We start from the raw sequence: 19,762 nt of genomic DNA on the forward strand, positions 1-19,762 counted from the left end.
GCCCTTTCACTTTGGCTTTGGCAATGGAAGCTGCTCAATCCCTTTTATGCTGTTGAGGCATACTGACACTTGTATTAGACTATTTGTCCATTACTGCCCTCTTTGAAAACTTGATCACCACAATAGAAATTTGTGGCCACAAACCTCAAGCCTTTTTAAGCACTAATGTATTCAAACTCTGCCCGTACACTTAGCTCAAGTGCAAGTGGCGTTGTTGCAATGGGCCAAACAATAACTCTTTTCTTCAGCTGTGTACCATAACACAGAATGAACGATGGGAGTGGTAGTAAAAAAAACAATGCTAAACAATCACTCATACAAACCTCCTGGGGAAAGCGACTGCTTTTATAAACTATACAGGTACAGTATTTTAATATGAGGAGGCAGTTTGCTCGCCGACTTGCACAAACAGAGTTGATGTGAATTCTCTGGAAATACTATGCCGTGTATTTGTTTACAGAAGCTATGTGTCACACCTGCCCCCTCCTATCAATGTCTTCATTCAAGCTCTTTGTCCTCCAAGGCAGTCGGGGACACCAGTTCTCCACCTTTCAAGAAAAAAAAAAAAGTCAGATCTAGTACACTTAAAGCAAACACAAACATTTAACATTTACTTTGTCATATGTTGCTACTGTGCTCCTCCTCAAACTGCATTTCACAAAAACACCAATGCAAGCACTCTGCTGCTGACATGCTGTTTTTTCCGGACCACCCCCATTACAATCTGCAAGGCACAGGCCGCGTATTTCAACGGGCTTGTGAAACGTCAAATGGGTTTATGTGCAAACTGCAGCTGTTTTGCCAAATAAATATAGCACATCATGCATGGCAACAGTGAGATGACTTGAATAGTCTACTTTGACAAGCTGGATGGAGACGGAGTTGGTACTCCAGGATTCAGGAGAGGAACTTCTGTTCTTTATTATTTTATTGTTGTCTGTCCTACTTGTATTTTGTGAACAAACATTCTTCCTGCACATAAACCTACGTAGGACTGCACAATTTTCCACAGTAGATCCATAATTGATTACCTGTAAATCGTTTAAGTATTGGGAAAAATCTCATAATAAAACAATCACTGGACTTTCGACCTTCATTTTAACTCCATGGCATGCTGAGACATTTTGAGCAGTTTTATGCTTCCACATTTATGGAACAGTACCATTACATTTATACAAGAGTCGGTCTCTGTGTTTTCTTCTCTGTGACCAAATTTGCTGTTCATCAAAACTCAGGTTATGTTAGGTTACACACTGGACTGCTTACCAGTCAAACACAGGGTACATGGAATGAACCCACAAAAACATGGAAGGGAGAATAATATAAGTTTCCTTGGACATGAACTAAGTTTAAAGCAATTGTGTAACATTGGAAACATGTTACAGACAACCCTTGCAGACTTATGTACAGTGCACTCACCTCACTGAGGTAAATGAAGAAGGAGCAAGTGGATCCATCCACACCATAACTCGAATAGCAGGAGTCTGAGCGCCACATCTCCTTCATCCACTGAGGAAGAGAATTAAAAGGCAAGATCACAATGAAAATATTTAGTGAGGCTTGAATCTTGGATAAATACGGTCAAGTAAATACAATTCAAGCAGAATATGAGCACTGGCTGCAGTGTGGAAGATACAAAAAGGACCACAGAGACAGGATGTGGAAAATCCGTTATCGTGCCAGTAAAGCATCTCTGCAGATATTGCTGCTTTTCTAATTCATCAGCAAGTCCTGGTCTGGTCACATTTGCAGTGACTAGAGTTAAGCTAGCATAAGATAGTGTTTTGTCTATGTACAAACGCTGCACTTAATTCACCTTGATCTTGCCCTCGCAGTGAGGAAAGCCATCCAAAGGCGGCAGCTCACACTTTTCCTGGGCTCCATTTAGAAGATCTAATCAGAGAGAGATGGAATGGGAGAAAAAAAATCAATAAGGTCAAAAGGATGGGTTCCAAATTCTTTTACTGTCTGATTATCCTCAAATTTCAGAGATGCACTCGGAAGAAAAATAAATAAATAGAGCCACTCGGGTAGTGTCTCAATATCTCTGCAAGTCAATATGGTGGCTGGATTAACATTAATGCCTTAAAGGCAGGCTTGGCTGTAATATAATCGCCTTTTTTGACAACCCTCAGTGCTATTGACATCATGGCTGCTGACTATTATTACCCAAGTAAGAATAATGCAAAGTAGAAAAAGGCATCAGGGTTCAATGTCAATTCTGGGTATCTTTTTTCTGTGCCACTCTATCACCTGACCGAGGGAGGCATAGTTCCCTGATGCGCCCTGGCTGGCTTTCAATGAAGTGTGAAAAGAAACAGAAGTGAAGAGATGAATGCCAGATAAGTCCTACAACTAAAATATCATGAAGTAGATGGAGAGCCTCCAAGACAAGTTTACACCCACTCCTAGATTCACCATAAAAAAGCGAAATCTTTGAATTTACACACAAACAAATAAAAAACAGAGGTATTAATTTAACAACATTTTTATTATTGTGCGTGTAGAGATGCAATTCATCATACTGATTACCTCATTTAGTAGCATGAGGGCGTCAGAATATTGGACACAGCGCTCAGTGTGAATGAATGCATAAATGTTGTGGCTGGATGGAGAAAGTCAATATTTCTCTTAAAATGTATGACATAACAGAAAGGTGGAGCAGACAGGTAGTACAGCCTAGTAACTGCGGCTTACTGATTCTTACTGGCAAATACGAGTGTGTGTTGAAGCACCCTGGTGATACAGAACCACCATCTATTGTCTTTGCAGCAGTCTGTGCTAAAATACAGCCTTGCAATATTATCCAGCCATCCATTTTCTATGACGCTTATCCTCATTAGGGTGGCGGGGTATGCTGGAGCCTATCCCAGCTGACTTTGGGCGAGAAGGCGGGGTACACCCTGGACTGGTCGCCAGCCAATCACAGGGCACATATAGACAATCATTCACGCTCACATTCATACCTATGATGGACAATGTAGAGTCGCCAATTAACCTAACATGCATGTTTTTGAGAATGTGGGAGGAAACCGGAGTACCCGGAGAAAACCCACAAACACACGGGGACAACATGCAAACTCCACACAGAGATGCCCACGCGGAGATTTGAATCCTGGTCGCAATATTACAGTATACAGTCTTGTGTTATTATTTGAAAATGGTTCTGTGCCAAGCTATTCTTTCTGCCTTTGTTTGGATTTCTAGACTTTCAGACATAAATAATTGTGACCACTGTTCAGTTGTGACAAATTCTTACGTGTTCTGACAAAAATGCCTCCATACTGTTCTGCTTCAAGCTAAACGGTGTCAATATGAAGGGTGGATGGATTTAAATGATCACCAAAATTATGAAAGAAAAATGAATAAATGCGCTTATAATGGCCCAATGACCCAAACTCACTGCACATCATTTTACATGGTAAAATGTGTATTGTGTGACAAGAAGTGTGGAGGAGTTTGCGTGTCCCAATGATCCTAGGAGCTGAGTTGTCGAGGCCTTTCATGCCCCTGGTAGGGTCACCCATGACGAACAGGTCCTAGGGGATGGACCAGACAAAGAGTGGCTCAACAGACCCCAATGAAGACAAAAAATATCGGATGCAGAGCGAGCTGGGGGCGGCCAGAGATGGGAACCTTTGCAGTCCGATCCTCGGCTGCAGACGCTAGCTCTTGGTACGTGCAACGTCACCTCTCTGGTAAGAAAGGAGCCTAAGCTGGTGCGTGAGGTGGAGAAGTTTACGGCTAGATATAGTCTGACTCATCTTCACGCACAGCAAGGGCTCTGGAGCCAGTGTTCTCGAGAAGGGCTGGACTTTATTCGACTCTGGCGTTGCTGGCAGTAAGAGCCGACAGGTTTATTGCCACCCGGCTCAGGGCCAATACGTTGGAGCTGACTTCAAACGAGAAGTGAACGAGAGGGTAGTTTCCCTCCACCTTCAGATGCGTCCCTTGTTCTGCTGTGGACTTCAACACTCATGTTGGCAGAGACAGTGAGACCCCTTTAAACGGCCCCCGTGATCTGAACCCGAGCGATGTTTTGTTATTGGACTTCTGTGCTCGTCACAGATTGTCCACAACGAACACCATGTACAAGCATAAGGGTGTCCACATGTGCACTTGGCACCAGGACACCCTGGGCCGCAGTTCGATGACTGACTTCATGTCCACACGTTTAGGACACTCGGGTGAAGAGCTGTCAACCAATCATCACCTGGTGGTTAGTTGGCTCCAGTGATAGGGTAGGATAGGATGCTGGTCAGACCTGGCAGGACCAAACGCATTGTGAGGGTCTGCTGGGAACGTCTGTCAGAAGGAGTTTCAACTCCCACCTCGAGGAGAGCTTCGACTATGTTCCGAGGGGGGCGGTGGACACCAAGTCAGAGTGGGCCATGTTCCATGCTTCCATTGTCCAGGCAGCTGATGCGGAGGTGGTTGGTGCCTGTGGTGGCGGTAAGCCCACAACCCGTTGGTGGATACCAACGGTGAGGGATGCCGTCAAGATGTAGAAGGGGTCCTATCGGGCCTGTTGGCCCGTGGGACTCCGGAGGAAGCTGGCAGGTACCGGCAGGCCAAGCGGTCTGCGTCTCTGACAGTCGCAGAGGCAAAAACTCGGACATCAGAGGAGTTCAAAGAAGCCATGAAAAAACGACTTCCAGATGCCTTCAAAGAGATTCTGGACCACCATCCGCCGTCTCAGGAGAGGAGAGGCAGTGCACCTGGTCAGGATGCCTCCCGGACTCTTCCCTGGGGAGGTGTCTTACTGGTAGACTGCCTCGGGGAAGACCCAGGACAGTGGCCGGGGATTGCCTCGGGCTACGCCGGTAGGAGCTGTACGAAGTAGCCGGGGAGAGGGAAGTCTGGGCTTCCCAGCTTGGGCTGCTGCCCCCGCTACCTTACTTTGGATAAGTGGAAAAGGATGGATGGATGGCACAATGTAAAGAAAAACTTGAACGTTGACACTGTCTTTAATAATACTGTGTGTTTTATACGTTGAACCTTTTTACAAAAAAGAAAAAAAACATGTTTCCGTTTCAATACCCCTGGTTTAAATACTCTTCTTTCACCTCACTATTGGGAGGATGCTTGATTGCTTATCCTGCCCAGAAACATGCTGCTCCTGACCAAGCAAAAATAGCAATATGAGCACACACAGGCAACACGCTAGCAGTGATGTTAAATAGGGTGACATGATGGGTGACTGTTGCAACAAACCTAATTTAAAGCCTAGAGCAAAAAGTAGTGCGGAATAAATAAAAGCATAGGGAAAAATAATGCATAATCAAAAATAAAAGCAATCGAAATAAAGCTGCCACAATGAGGTGAAGAGAGAGTGAATTGATGAGTTGAAGATTGACGTAACAGTCCTGAAAACCAGTGGGAGAAAACAGATGAGATCATTCATACAAGTTTATGAGGAAATCTTATTTGACAAACCCAAAATTGAATTGAGGACATCTGGTTTATGTTACATCTGCTTTGTTTTTGATTCTCTTGTGTTCCTCGCACTCTACACAGCTGCTAACTGACGCCTGATACTGAAGTGAAACATTTCCCTCCAATAACGTGAAATAACCACGGACTTTAACTATTTATTTGAACACACACAGAGCATGATGAATTCTGTGACAAGCCACAATACTCCAGAGATTTCAACAAAGATGCCCCATCAGCCATCAACATTACTTGATGGAAATGATGGTGAACAAGTTGAAATAAAAGCCAGATTGGGGTGAGAAGTGCCTCGTCCAAAGGCTCCCTAACGTTGTCGAGTGGAGTGCTAATTTTAGATCAAAACCAGTGTCAGGCTGTGAGTTTGGATGTTGCATGGTGAAGTCTCTCACACAAAGCTGGCTATTTCATTGCGCGATTACTTGATGTTTTGCATTTCGGGAGATGTTGTAGGGCAGGTTTGGGGTGAGAGTGGAAGGAAACGGTTGCTACTTTTGAAAATCATGAAGATGCAATAGCAATGGACTGCATATGCAAAACCTTAGATGTTTTTGGCACCAGAAACACTCACTGCTGGTTGAAGCAAGCCTGCCACCAAAAGGCAAAGAGTGGGGTTATTAAAGCAGAGGGGCTTCCCAGCATGGGAAAAAAACATGTTTGATTTGGCCAAAGTATGTGTCATGCTCCTTGTGGTACACATAAGATTTCCACAGTAAGGCCCTGGATTAAAAAAATCCAACCCAGTGCCTTTTTCCCCTTTTCTCTCTGTTTCCTTGTTTAAAAATACCTATAATAAATCTTTTATGCTACAGCAAATCAGATGAGGGTCCATTGTTCTCTATAAGACACCCACAACATGGATTAGGGATTTGCAACACAAGCAGCTCAGGGACACAAGGAAATCTTGATTAGGTCCCATCATTGCAGAGCTATGACTCATATTTCTTTTGTTTTCCATTCTACAGAAAGCTGCAGAGATGTGACAAAAGAAGGACTTTTGGGAAGTCTGACACTGAAAAAGAAAGTTATTGTGGTGAGAGCTTCAATTAAAAAAGGAAGGAACGCAGGAAACGTGCATTTCCTGTAAGTGGTGTAAAAGTGCAGCCGAGGTGAACAAAGTCAGCCACCGAGCTGCACAATCGAGCATCAGAGGTTGATTTCCATGTTTCTCTTTCTTTTTACTCGTTACTTACAGTAGGTGTTGAAATGATAGCTTGTTTGGTAGCTCATATTGCTGCATGACCGGGGGGTAGGATTGTAGTTGACACAAATGCAGTGCTGGCACAGAGAGAGACAGGTGACAATGGAAACCAACTGGCACTGATCTACACTGATCTGTGGCGCAGCCTACAGCAGGGATGCAAATTCATTCAATTCCCGGGTCTTCTTTGCTGGGCTGCCTGCCTGGGGGGGCTGGTGGGTGGGGGTGGGGAGGGGTCCGGGTTGGGTGATGGGGCGGGGGCGGGGTCGGGGGGGTCGCCCAGGGGGCGGCGTTGGTTGGCCTCCGGGGTGGTGGGTGGATGGGGTGCTGCATCCTGCGGGTGCCGGGCGCCTACTGCTGCTGGGGGGGCCCGTGTGCGGCTGGTGGCGCTGGCTCTCCCTCGCCTCCTTTGCCTCTGGGGGTGGGGCGGGGACTGCCCTGGGCCCTCCTGCTCGGCTGCCGCGTGGGGCCGTCCGGTGTGGGGTGTGGGGGTCGGCCTCTCCCCCTGGTGGGGGCGCGGGTGCCTGAGCCCAGCTGCCCCCGCGGAGCCATCTCCCCTGGGTGGGAGGGTGGTTTGGGTTGCCCCTTTTTATTTATTTATTTTTATTTTATTTTATTTTTTTTTTATTATTTTATTTTATTTTATTTCACTGATTTATGTGTGTGGTGTATGTGTGATAGGTGGGAGCTGCCTGTTATCCTCCGGCGCCTGTGGCTGTCCCCCGGGTGACGGGGGGCGCGGAGGTGGGGGTCGCGGATGTGCGGTTTGGGCTCGGGGTGGGGGGTGCGTGGTGCTGGGGTGGGGGGGATCCCTTGCTTTCTCCCCTCAGGGACGGGGCCGCTGTGGCTCGGTGGGTGGGGCGTGTGGGGGCCGTGGGCGGGTTGCGCGTGGGGGCGGGCGGCGTGGTGTCCATCTGCGTGGTGCTTCCCGGGATCGGCGGGAGGATGCTTGCTCCGGGGTGGGGCGGTCGGGGGGTGGCTTTGGCCGGGGGCTTGGGAGTCGGGCTGGCGGGGGGCTGGCGGGCGGTCCCTGCTGCCTGCTGGTGTCGGGCTGGTCCTTGCTTCCGGGCCGGCGGTTGTCTCCCTCCCTCCGGGGTTTCCCCCTTGGCGTGTTGGTGGATGGGCGGGGGGTGGGGCGGTGGCCGGTCTGTGGCGTGGCGGGGGGCGGGGCGGGCATCTGCTTGGGCGCCGGGCGGGGGGCCGCTCCTCTCGCGGGCCCGGTCGTGCGGTGCTTGCTTCTCTGTCCCTCCCTGGCGCCTCTGGCCTGCGTGCTTCGTGGGTGCGGCCGTGCTCCGCTCTATGTGGGGTCCGGTGCTCTTGTGGTCGTCGTGGTGTTGCTCCCTTGCCGGCCGTGGTGGTATGCGGGGGGCGCGTGGGCGCGGCTCCCGCTGTCCTGGTGGCGGTCGGATCTGCCTTGGGGGCGTGTGGCTTGTCCGTGGTGTTTGGCGGTTTGGGGGTGGCGCTGTGAACGCTACCTCCGGTGGGGCTCCGGTGTTGGGGGGTGCTGGGGGTATCGCCTCTGGGGGGTTGGGTGGGCCGGACTGGGCATCCTGGCGGGCCGGGTAGGGCCTGTGGTGTGTCCTGCGGCACGCCCGAGCCTGGGCTGTGGTGGGCGGCCGGTCGGTCATGTGTCCTTGGTCCCCCCCCTGCTCGGTTTGGGCGGCGTTGGGGTGTGGGGCCCCCGTCCTTCCTGTGCCACTGCACCACCTCACATATATATAGGACATTGGGGGGTGGCCTACGGTCGGGCGTGATTGGGGAGGGGAGCTGCCTTGCGGGGCTCCTTTGCTCCTGCTGTGCCACTGACCTGTTGCCCCCCAATTTTAATCGCAGAGTAGACACTTAGGGTTTGGGGGGGCTGGCCAGGTGAGGGGCCCTCCGAGCGGCAGCTGTCCCCCGATTTTAATTGCATCATTAGCTATCATCCACATACACTCCATATACATGCACACAGATACACCATCCTCTTTTATTTTATTTTATTTATTTATTTATTTTTTTTAATTGCATCATAGACACTATCACACCTTATCACATACACGGGTGGGGCGGGCTGGATTGGGGTGCCTCGTGCACCTCGGCGTCTGCCCGCCAGGGTCGGCGGTGTGGCCGGGGGCCTGGCCGTCGCGGTGGCTCGCCCGGGGCGGCCTGGCCTGTGGGGTGCCCTTGTCTGGTTCGCCTGCCCTTCCCTGGGGTGGCCCTCTGGGGCCTGTTGATGCCGGGGCTTGCGCCGGGGGGGGCAGCTTGCGGTGCCCCCCCTGGACTGACACGTGCCGCGGGCGCCTCTGCGCTCTTGGGGCGGGTTCGGCGGTCTCCGGGGGGCGGTGCTGGTGCTTCGGGTGGCCCGTGTGCTGTCGCGGCGGCCGGTGGTTGCTGCGCTGTGGCGGCTGCTGGGGCGCCGGGCCAGCTGGTGGGTTGGGGCTTGGTCATGCTTGCGGGTACTGTGGGCCTGGGTGGCGGGGTGGGGGTGGGGGGGCGGGTGCCCTGGGGCCGGGCTCGCTGGGGGGGGTCGTGCTCTGCCGGGCGCTTGGGCGTCTGTCGCCGTTGCGCTTTGTGCGCTGCCGGGCCGCTGTCTGTGTCCTCGCCTCCCCCGGTCTGTCTGTGGGCTTGTCGGGGGTGGGGCTCCGGTGCGCGGGTGGTGCGCTGTCGGCTCTGGTGGCATGTGGCTGGTCTGGCTTCTGGTGGTTTGTGGGGGCCGTCGGCTGGTCGGCTGCTGGTCTCGCCTTCTCGGCTCTGGTGCTTGGCCTCCCTGCGGCTTGGGGTGTGGTGCTCCCGCTCTCTCTTCGGGGTTTGCTGGCCCGCGGGTCTCGGTTGGCGCTGTGTGGTGGTTCGCCTGGCTGCTCGCCCGTTTTCCCGCCTGCCTGCTCGGTTTCCCGCTCTCCTCCTCGCTGACTCCCCTGTCTGCCTCGCTGGCGGCGTCCTACCGCTGGGGGGGTGTGGCCGGGTGTCTTCCTGCTCCCCGGCGGTCTGCGCTCTCCGCCCCTGGGTTCTGAATCGTATGTCTGGGACCCCGGGGTCCCCGGCTCCGCTGCTCCTTGGGTTACCAACGGGGGATAGGGTGGGGCTTCCGGGTGTCGGGCAGTCGACCACTGTGTGTGTGTGTGTGTGTGTGTGTGTGTGTGTGTGTGTGTGTGTGTGCGCGCTTGAGTAAGTAAGAGTGTGTATGAGCGTGCGCATAGGGGTGTGTTTGTGCGTAGGAGTGTTTATGTGCGTGTGTGTGGGTGCGTAGGAGTGTGTATGTGCGTGCGTGTGTGTATTTTTATTTATTTATTTATTTTACTTATTTATTTTGGGGGGGGGGGGGGGGGGGGGCATACAGGGGTTTGCTCCGTGGGGTCAGGTGCTGGGCGATACATCTCTGCCGCCCGTGCCTCCGCCGGGTGGGTGGAGGGTGTACCTCCTGCATCCCTTGGCGGGGCGGCCCTGTGTCGGGGGTCGGGCGGGGGTTGGCCCGGGGCGGGCCGGGCTCCGCTCCCTGGGGGTGGGGGTGGCGGTGGGGGGGAATTGGCGCTTCCGGCGCGGGCGGGCTTCTTCCCGGCTGTGGAGGCGTCTCTGGGCCTGCCGGTTTGTGGCCCCCGGTACCCGTCTGCCTTTGTGGGGTGTGATCTCTCGCTGGTCTCAGGGGTTGGCAGTCCTCCGGCCCGCTGGCGCCCTGTCCTTGGCTGGGATTACCTCTCTTCGGCCCCTTACTGGTCTTCCCGGGGGGGGGGCTCTCTGGGCTGGCTCTTGGGGCACTGATCTTTGTGCTGCCTGCCCCTATGGGCCTGGTGGCCTTCTGGCGGCCGGGGCCCGGCCTTGCTATTTGGGGCGGGGCTCTCTGGGAGGTGGAAGGCGGCCCCTTTCCTTTCATGCACTCTCAGTGACAATCACACGCCCACACATTCCTGCACCTTTATATATATATATGAAGTCTTCCTTACATACAGAGATACCTGTACATGTGCACACTCACAGTACATACGTACTTCCCCACATTACTCACTGAGTTATCCAGGGTGTTATTATGTTGTTGGTTTTATTACAGCGACGGTGATTTCAGCAGTATGACTATATATATATATATGTGTGTATGTGCGGTATATGTGTGTATATATATATATATATATATATATATATGTATATATATATGTATGTATGTGTATGTATGTATATATGTGTGTATATGTATATTTTTTTTTTACAATGATGTGCATTACAGTAACTTTGATTCTATTCACTATCATGGATAATCATTTCATTACTACAGTTATGTGTGACTGTTTCAATGCGGTATTATCATGGTGATCACTATCATAATTCATCATTTCATGACTGCTATTGTGTGCGACTGTTTCAATGCAGTATTGTCATTGTGATCACTGTCATAGTTCATCATTTCATGACTGCTATTATGTCTGATTGTCATTGACAGCTTTGTCATTGCGGTTGTTGATATTGATTTGTCCTTTATCCTTGTTCGTCTTTATAGTTGTCACGGACATTTATTTGCTGATGTCGTTCTGTATGTTTCTGTTGTTCTGTCACAATTGTTGTTGTTGCTGCTGTTGTCCTTGTCTCTTGTCTCTCTTTTTTTTGTTTTTGTCCCCCCCCCCGTTTCCTTTTCTCTTCTTCTCTGTCCCCTCCTGCTCCGGTCCGGGCGCTCCAAATTTGCTTTATAACAAGCATCAAGGTCGAATAAATTTTGTATGACAGGGGAAGTGTATATCACACTTCTCTCTGGCAGAGTAAATCTGTTGAGCACTTGACGGCATTTAGGTATACAATTCTATCTGCTTTAAAGGCTGGACAGGACAGGGGAAAAAAAAAAAAAAAAAAAAAAAAAAAAAAAAAAAGGGATGCAAATTCACAATCTGTACTACGGGCTTTGCGAGTATTGTTAAGTGATACCCCACAACTTTCCAAATAAATATCACCTGGCTACGGTGGAACCTTGGTATTTGTACTCCCCGGTTTTCGTGGGATTCGTTTTCCGTTGGAGGTTATTACTGAAAAATTAGAGATGTCCCGATCCACATTTTTTGCCTGATCCGATCAGACTTTTTTTTATAGTCTTGCCGATCCGATCCGGCGCCAATCCTTTTTGGGTTTTTTTTTTTTTTTTTTAAATAATAATGAGCTATTGTTACCAACATGAACTTGTGGAATTGAATATGGTTATGAAAATAGCTCTTCAAAGCATTACAAATAATGCAAACATAGTATTGCTAAATTTACTTTTTTATTACACAGCATGACCAACAATATTGTTTGTCTTTTGTAACAAACCTCCGTGAGTCATTTCCCTAATCCAGTAAAAGTCCATCCAATAAGATCAAATTGGAAAAAATGGGAGTGCAAAATACTTTTAGGGTAGGACAAATCATTTGACATGAGATCTATTTGTGGTGTGATTTACGAAGACATTTTTTTAACCAAACTCTCTTAGGGCCCTATGAAATCCGTTAGATTTTTTCCCAAAGTCCATTTTATTTTTTCCCAAATGCTGTTCTTTCCGTTTACATTTTTTAGAATTCCGTTTTTTTATTTGTGCTGTTTTTTTGTTTATTAAATACAGCTGCAAAAAAAGTTGCAAGTGCCAAAACTTTGACAAAGAAGATGATAAACACTATTGAATTCAACAAAGAAGTCGTATCAAAGTAAGAAGGTAGCATCTGTTCCGAGAGGATTGAAGACTGAAGAACATATAGAAATCCCAAACATATTCTGGAACAGGGAATAAGCCCATCGTTCTTCCTTTGTTTACAACGGAGCCAAGGGAACCATGAAAGTCACATATTTTAAAATGTAGTTCCATGAGAACCATATGTTTGTTTAACACTAAATACAAAAATTTGTTATAAATAAATACATTTTAGCGCGTTAAGAAATGTCTGACAGCCAGATGCGGTCACCAAAAGAGCCACATCTGGCTCCCGAGTCATAGGTTCGGTGTAAGGGTTAGTTAACTTTTTTAGTATCAGGAAATTAAATTAATATGTAGTACGGTTTTTGCTCGCACTAAACAAGGAAGGAAGAAATGGAGACACATTATAACATGCAACTCTAATATAAATATTTTTAAATGCCTCTATTCATTTTATATTAGGCTAAGGGATGATGGGATTCATGAGAGTGGTTCCTGTGTCGATGCAGACAGCATCTGTCCGCCACTTGAGTGTTTTTTTTTTTGTATGTGTACTTATTAGTATTGATCTGGGCACTGGGCAAGTTAACAGGCTTTTCAGAACATAATGAAGACTGCAAGCGCTGATCTAAAATCTAAGAGGGCCCTGAGAGAGCATTTTTCCTGGCAGATCAAATTCTAAATATTCCACCTCTCGCCCTCCTAAGGTTGCAGTGAGGCTGTTGAAGGTCTTTTGAGACCAGAAACAATCAGCACCTGCAGAAATAGTGCCCTTGTCCGTCTGGTATATGAGACCTTGAATCTCATCTTTCACAGGATCAATGTGTGGAAGAATGCATGGACACACCGCTCGCACAGAAAGGACACAGAGAAAAGTATTGTCAGCGGGTTGAAAAACATGTCATGGGGATTGGGATGGAGAAAGGGCGAGAAACAGGCAAGACATTAGCTGAAAAGCTGAACGACACAACAATAACAGTTGCGGTTTACTGTTTTAACGAGGGGTGTCATGAGATCTCCTAAGATTAAAAGATTTCTCATTCAGGCAAAAAAAATGTCTCGTGGGCACTAGGCCTGGGACGATAATAAATTAATTCATCACACAATAAGTGAAAATGAACTCGCTAATTTTGTGGGCTTTAATATATTGCCAGGTGCATGTGTGTCTGTTTTGTCCGTCTCTCGCCTCCACACTGGCAAAAAGAGGGCTCATTCCGTACATTGATTTCTGCACCTTGGCACGTTTGTTCCACAGAACAACGGCATGAACAGAGTGAGCCCATTTGTCAGTCACACAGTCTTTGTCTCAGTGGGTGCAAGCAGGGCCGGTAGCATACACACAGACTGCAGAAGAGTAACAGTAGAAATAAAATTAGCAGTAGATTATAATATATTGTCATATATTTCCGAATCTCGTGTATCGTCTCGTCTCCTGAACAGAGTGACTCGTGATACAACTTGTTTTAACGTATAATTATAGTTACTACTGTTAGATATTGTTATAAACACCTTTAGGCCTTGTTGACTCACATAGCACATTCAGAGTTGTGCAACACATACATATGACTGATGGAACACAAGCGTAACTCTGACTTCTACACAAACTTCACTTTCACTTTCTGGAGAGGCGTGGGAATTGGCTATATAGACTCTGTACTTGCATTCTGGGCTCTTTCATTGAACCTCCTCCTTGATGATAAGAATCCAGCGCTTTTTCAATCTAATTTGAAAACTTTTAAATTGCGTGATCATTGACTACTTCTCCGGTAACAATGCAGTCCAAAGAACCAGGAAGAAAGGCTAAAGAGAAGCAATAGCCTTTATACTACTTGTAGACTAGACCGTATTGGAAAGTTGATAGTTGATAGCCATATGCCCAGCAAACGTCCTACTCTTTGATGCCAAATGTAAGCACTCATAAACATCTTAGCAATGATGATACGAACAGATGCTGAATAACAAAAATAGAGGCAGGGCTTCCACTACATGTAATTGATTGTGGCACAGTGACACAACAAAACAAAAGCCGCCACACCTTAAAAATGAGGTTGTTTTTTTGAACTTGAAAACAATTTTAAGTAACATATTGTATGAATGGATACATATGCTATATAGATACATACTGTATATAGCTTATTATTTACACACATATTGACCACAATTAGTTTGAAAACGATTTAAAATATCATAAAAATGTTTCACCGTGCTTTATTTTGATAAACGTGCACCGAAATCGCCTGTCTGCCCTGTTGGCACTTGCGCATGTGTGACCAGATAAAAGTAAGCGACACCTCTTGTGTTGACGTTCACTTTCTTTCTTATTATCCAGAAAGTCCATAAAATGAGTAGTCAACTGATGACAGCTTGCCATAGCTAAAGCTTATCTATGCCACCGCGTGTGTGATCGCTCACGTTATCAATCTCATTCGACTTTCTGGCATTTTTGTTTACACATTTTGCCTGGCTTTCACTGCCTCACTGGCGGCAGCTAGCTACAGTAGCTAGCTAGCTCCTTTTTGTCCCACGCGCGAGCTACGAGTGGTTATCATGTTCATGGGGTAAATCGATCATCACAACTTACTTCTTTTAAGTGTCACTTAATAATCTTGCTCTCTTGTTATCATTATAATATTTATGGCTTGTCTTCAAAACACTAGATGTGTGTCTAAGTTGTTCAACATAAACACATAGTGTGTCCGGCTTTAAGATCGTGACGCTATCACAGTGGTCTCCAACAGGTAGCTCGTAAGATAGCAGTCACGAGCTGATGTTGAGTATTATCAGTGTTCTATTCAAACATGACGTCTGTATTTAATGACAAATGAGCAAACGGAGTTGGGATGTGCTTTTTAATTAAAGTAGAATTTAAATGTTGCCAGTCACATAAAACAGTGGTCACGGACTGGCTTGTGTTCCCACAAATCTCCCGGGGGGGTTGTACATTCTAGCCATGTAATTTATCTTATTTATTATGTATTGTGTGAAACTAAGACATAAACAACATCGAATTAAAAGCACAAAATGAATGCCGACCCACCATCCACCAGTTCAAGCCTGGCGTTTTTACACATTTTTTGGCTTCCAATCCGATTTTTTTTTTTTTTCTTGCTGATCCGATCCGGTACTGTTTTTTTTTTCATAATTGTTTTGTTACAAACCTGAATTTTTGGAATTGAATGTGGTTATGAAAATAGCTCTTCAGAGTATTACAAATAATACAACCAAAGTATTGCTGAATTTACTTTTTTATTACACAGTATGAACACTGTGAGTCAGGTCCTTGATCCAATAAAAGTCCATCCAATAAAAGATCAAATTGGAAAAAATGGCAGTGCAAAATACTTTTACGGTAGGACTAATCATTGCACATGGTTATAGATCAATTTGGGGTGTGATTTCGATATTACTTTTTTTTAAACAAACTCTCTTCATTGCAAACGGTCCAGAGTATAAGCAACCAGCGGTTACAGCGGCACTTCCCGTGCAAGCTCCCCGCACCATGACACAGGCGTCTGGGCACAGTGAGGGGGAACTAACGCTGTAGCTACGGAGGCAAATATCCATTGTCCAACATGAAACCAACTTCATCGCGGACATGTCTGCATGGTGGTGTTGCGTTTTCTTCTTCTTGCAGGTGGCGGGAGTCGAGTGGCAACCAGCTTTGGGGCGCATTACCGCACCTAGCATGCTGGAGTGTGGCCCAGAGTTACAAACGTTATGCAGCAACCACATCGGCCCGATGTTGTGGCGGAAGCCGTTTTTATTTCAATCTTCAAAATACAGCAGAACAGCAGCCGATCCCGTTCCTAAAGATTGGACCGGGACATCCCTATTGTGCACCCAATTCTTGTTTTTAAAAACACTGAACATGTACCTTGTATAATCATTATTCCGCAGATTTTTTTTTTTTAATAATTAAATGTCCAAAACAAACATGACATTCATGCCCATGAAGAGTGAACATAACTTCTGACCACGACTGTATATTTGGTAGCTTAACATCTTGCCTAATTTTTTATTTTTATTTATTTATTTTTTTTACAAAACATGAAAATTAAGAAGGGTCGTAAAGCAATGAGTAAAAAACACCTCTTTTGGAGATGACCAATCACAACGAAGCAACACTGTAGCTGCTGTTTCTCAAAGTCAGTAGGAAGTAACCGTTGGTCTTATTGATGTGACAGAACTACGCCAGGATTGGTCTCTGACAAACCAGATTACTGAGATAAATGCACTCATCTGAAGTGGAACCAGCCCACTGCCATGGCTGCTGCTTGCCGGCACTCTTGATAGCAAAAAGTAGGTGTATCCAGATTTTTATCTGTACAACTGCCTTCCAGGCAGGGACGGGTGGAGTAGACACGCCAAAACAGGAAACAGGGTTTACTGCCAATGACTCAAGCACTGTGCTAATTCATGCAGAACTCAAGCCAAGGTAATCGAGTGCGACACCTCAACAAATATTTGTTACATGTGTTATTATATTATAATGTTCTAGCCTGATAGCTGTGCTTGTTGTGAAAGGTGGCCATCAAATTCAAATCAATCAGTTTTTGTTCTGCTAACACAATAGTTATTTCTCATTCTTTGTTCTTCCTTTCCAAGACATTTATGTAGAATTCCTTTTTTACAAGACCTTCTCAGATGTGCAATTCATTAAGCTAACATTACTGAGCCCCCAGAAAAAAGAAAAAAAATCTTTGCCCAATCAACAGGGTTAAATTCTGGCAGAAAAATCAATGAAACTAATAAAAGGGCCACACACATCAACAAGGGATTATTTAAATTACGTTCTGGAATGCAGACTGGTGATATGCCAAGTGCATTGCGCAAAGATTCCAGAGATTATCTGATTATAGGGTTGTAACGATTCCTCGAATAATTTGAGCACCTCCATTACAACATTTTTTTTTTCATTTCTAGCAGACGATACTTTGTAATGGAACAAGGAAGTGCGTGTCTCACTCACTTAGTTGAGAGTAATGTGTTCCACTACAGGAGGTGTCTTTATTTTACTTTGAACACTGCAACAACTCAATATCTTATAAGGAATATTTGTCTTATTTCTAGTCAGCCTGTCAGTTCAGGATTTATAAATGTAGAGTCATCAACATAATGTAATGTAGAATTTAGTCTTACTAATGTCTCAGTCAAGTAACTATTATTTCTCTCCTTTTCCAGTAAATAGTTACAGTCTGGGATGGATAAATTAATCTACAAAAGCACCATCATGTAGTCCATCTGACCCAAGAAAATACAGTTTGCTCTTATGCACAATGTGAATTTAAGAAATTATTTTTTTAAGTTATCTAATAAATTAAACCAATTGATCGTTCATTACTCTGTTAAATGTTTTATTTTCTCGTGTATTTATAATTGCTCTTTAACCAAGAAAAAATATATTTTTTCCGATTACTCAATGAATCGAAAAGATTTTCAGCAGAATACTCAACTATATTCGATAGCTGCAGTCCTAGCTGATTTGATGCCATTCGCTGACATAAACCGTTTAAAATGTACCAGCAAGTCCATTGAATGAGTGAAATACCTGCCACATTGACTTTTTCTGAATTGGTGGAGCTGGGTGTGGAGAGGCTGGAGCCGTTGGTCAGATTACTCCCTGTGCCGTTGTAGATGTTTTCTACCTTGGACTCCAGCTTGGCTAGCCTCAGCATGATGTTATCCAACAGCACTGCAAGGGTCTTCTTCAGGTCTGGAAGAAAGAAGCATCTTCTTACTCAGGTACAAAAATAAATAAATCAGAGTTATCACTCAACCAATAAATACAAATGAATTTGGTTGAGATCAGATCTGGAGAGTGAATAATGGACTATTTATGCTAGTTCAATTAGACTATTACACGGTGTGTCTGTGATTAACAGAGCACAAGGGGTCAACGCTCAACTAAAAGAAGCTTCAATGCTTAATTATCACATTACTTATCAATGCAACGAACGCAAGCATGTAAATTACTCTACTGCCCGCACTACAGGGGGTCTTTCTAAGCTACAGTTGAAAGGCTTTGAACAGGAACACTTCAGTTCACTCCAGCAGGCAGGCTGGCTCGGGCTCATTTAAATGTATACCCAAACGCTCTTGTGTTTGAGAATGACCTTGCAGTTTAATTTGCTTTTTTCCGCCCCCTTCATTCTTTCAGGAGTGCTGACCAAAAGAAAATAACCTTTAAAATAGAAAATGTAGAGTGAAGAGGTATTCCAAAAGCAACTAACCATTACGATTGTTTACACATACACCTCTGCCTTATTCAGCCAGTGAAAAGTGTTATGTTGTCACTTTTTCCTAATCAAGCCTCTGCAGTAAAACATGCCATTTTATTCCTTCCCAGACTGACTGTACAGTGCTGCTCTGCACAGACTTCATCCAAGTCAAACCGATTCCCTGAAGATTCTTGTCACTCATATGAATCTGGTCTGTATGCCAGTGCTCGTGGCGCCTTTGCCAATTTCTGTGATGCGATCAAAACTGGCATGTCAAATGCAACACGGCCAGGGAAAATGTGCCACTTGTGTGCGATGGACAAACTGTAATTATGTCATCTAAGGAAACCCAAACATGGTGTTCTCCAATTACGTCCTTTATGCAAAGAATACTCCTATGTTCACCTCTTAGACTTGGTTGCCTTAGCCCAAGCTCAGTAGTGAGCGAGAATCTGGACTTGCAGACTTTTTCCAACGTTAATATATTAAAATAAACAAAACAACTAAAAATAATAGTCTCATAGTCTGCGGTGTGCTCCATCAAGAAATCTGAAAAGTTGTCATAATACAGTTTCGTATGACAAAAGGGATGGATGAGTGCAGCACGATGTTGTACAGTAGGTCTCAATAACTGCTCTAATAATTGCTGCTGAAGACAGTCGTGCCTCTGTGCCTTTCTTCTCTCTGCCTCATATTTCAGACTTTGTTGGTGTTTATGCAAACGCTGAGGTTTTACACAACAGAGTCTCATGTTTGACTTTAACAATACACTCAAAGGTATTGTTTACTCAGTGCTGTGAAATATACTGCCAGGTGATCAGCGGACTAATAGCAAACCTGAGAGCACATTTCTGTTTATCATAATATTTGTTGTTTTGGTGACACAGTTGCAAAATGTATTATGGAGCTATGAGTAAAGGCTTTAAATGGTATTGTCATTCAAGATTACAAGGAGGGATATTTTCCTTAAGCACTGAATAGAAGGGGCTGAAAGGGGACATAGGACCAAGACATTCATTGTCATATCTGTAAGGCCAACCCACCTACAGTGCCCTCCATATCTCAACCACACAACAGAACAAAGAAGAGATAACCTTTCCAAGCGCAACAAGGATTAGTGCAGCAGTAAAGGCTTATACCTTGCCCAGCCCCCTTTACGGCCTGTAGCAGAATCCTCTTGAATTGTGATATTAATTCTCTAAAGCAGAACGACCATACAAGCATCCCAGTTCAAAGGAGTCCCACAATTGCAGCTGAACGGCCCAGGGA

The 19,762-nt window shown here is 46.0% G+C and overlaps 1 protein-coding gene across 3 annotated transcripts in view; it reads right to left on the reverse strand.

The window, feature by feature from the left end:
- Positions 1–19,762, reverse strand: part of mgat5 (alpha-1,6-mannosylglycoprotein 6-beta-N-acetylglucosaminyltransferase) — an 82,025-nt gene that overhangs the window by 50,018 nt on the left and 12,245 nt on the right. For all 3 annotated transcript variants that reach the window (XM_054783925.1, XM_054784013.1, XM_054783840.1), the window contains exons 3-6: positions 17,824–17,988; positions 1,817–1,893; positions 1,420–1,509; positions 477–548 (exon numbers count right to left, since the gene is read on the reverse strand). In XM_054783925.1, coding sequence (XP_054639900.1) covers positions 477–548; positions 1,420–1,509; positions 1,817–1,893; positions 17,824–17,988 — 404 coding nt within the window. The remainder of the gene's footprint in view (positions 1–476; positions 549–1,419; positions 1,510–1,816; positions 1,894–17,823; positions 17,989–19,762) is intronic.

The sequence above is a fragment of the Dunckerocampus dactyliophorus genome, chromosome 1, assembly GCF_027744805.1.
Source record: "Dunckerocampus dactyliophorus isolate RoL2022-P2 chromosome 1, RoL_Ddac_1.1, whole genome shotgun sequence".
In the NCBI taxonomy this organism is placed as follows: Eukaryota; Metazoa; Chordata; class Actinopteri; order Syngnathiformes; family Syngnathidae; genus Dunckerocampus; species Dunckerocampus dactyliophorus.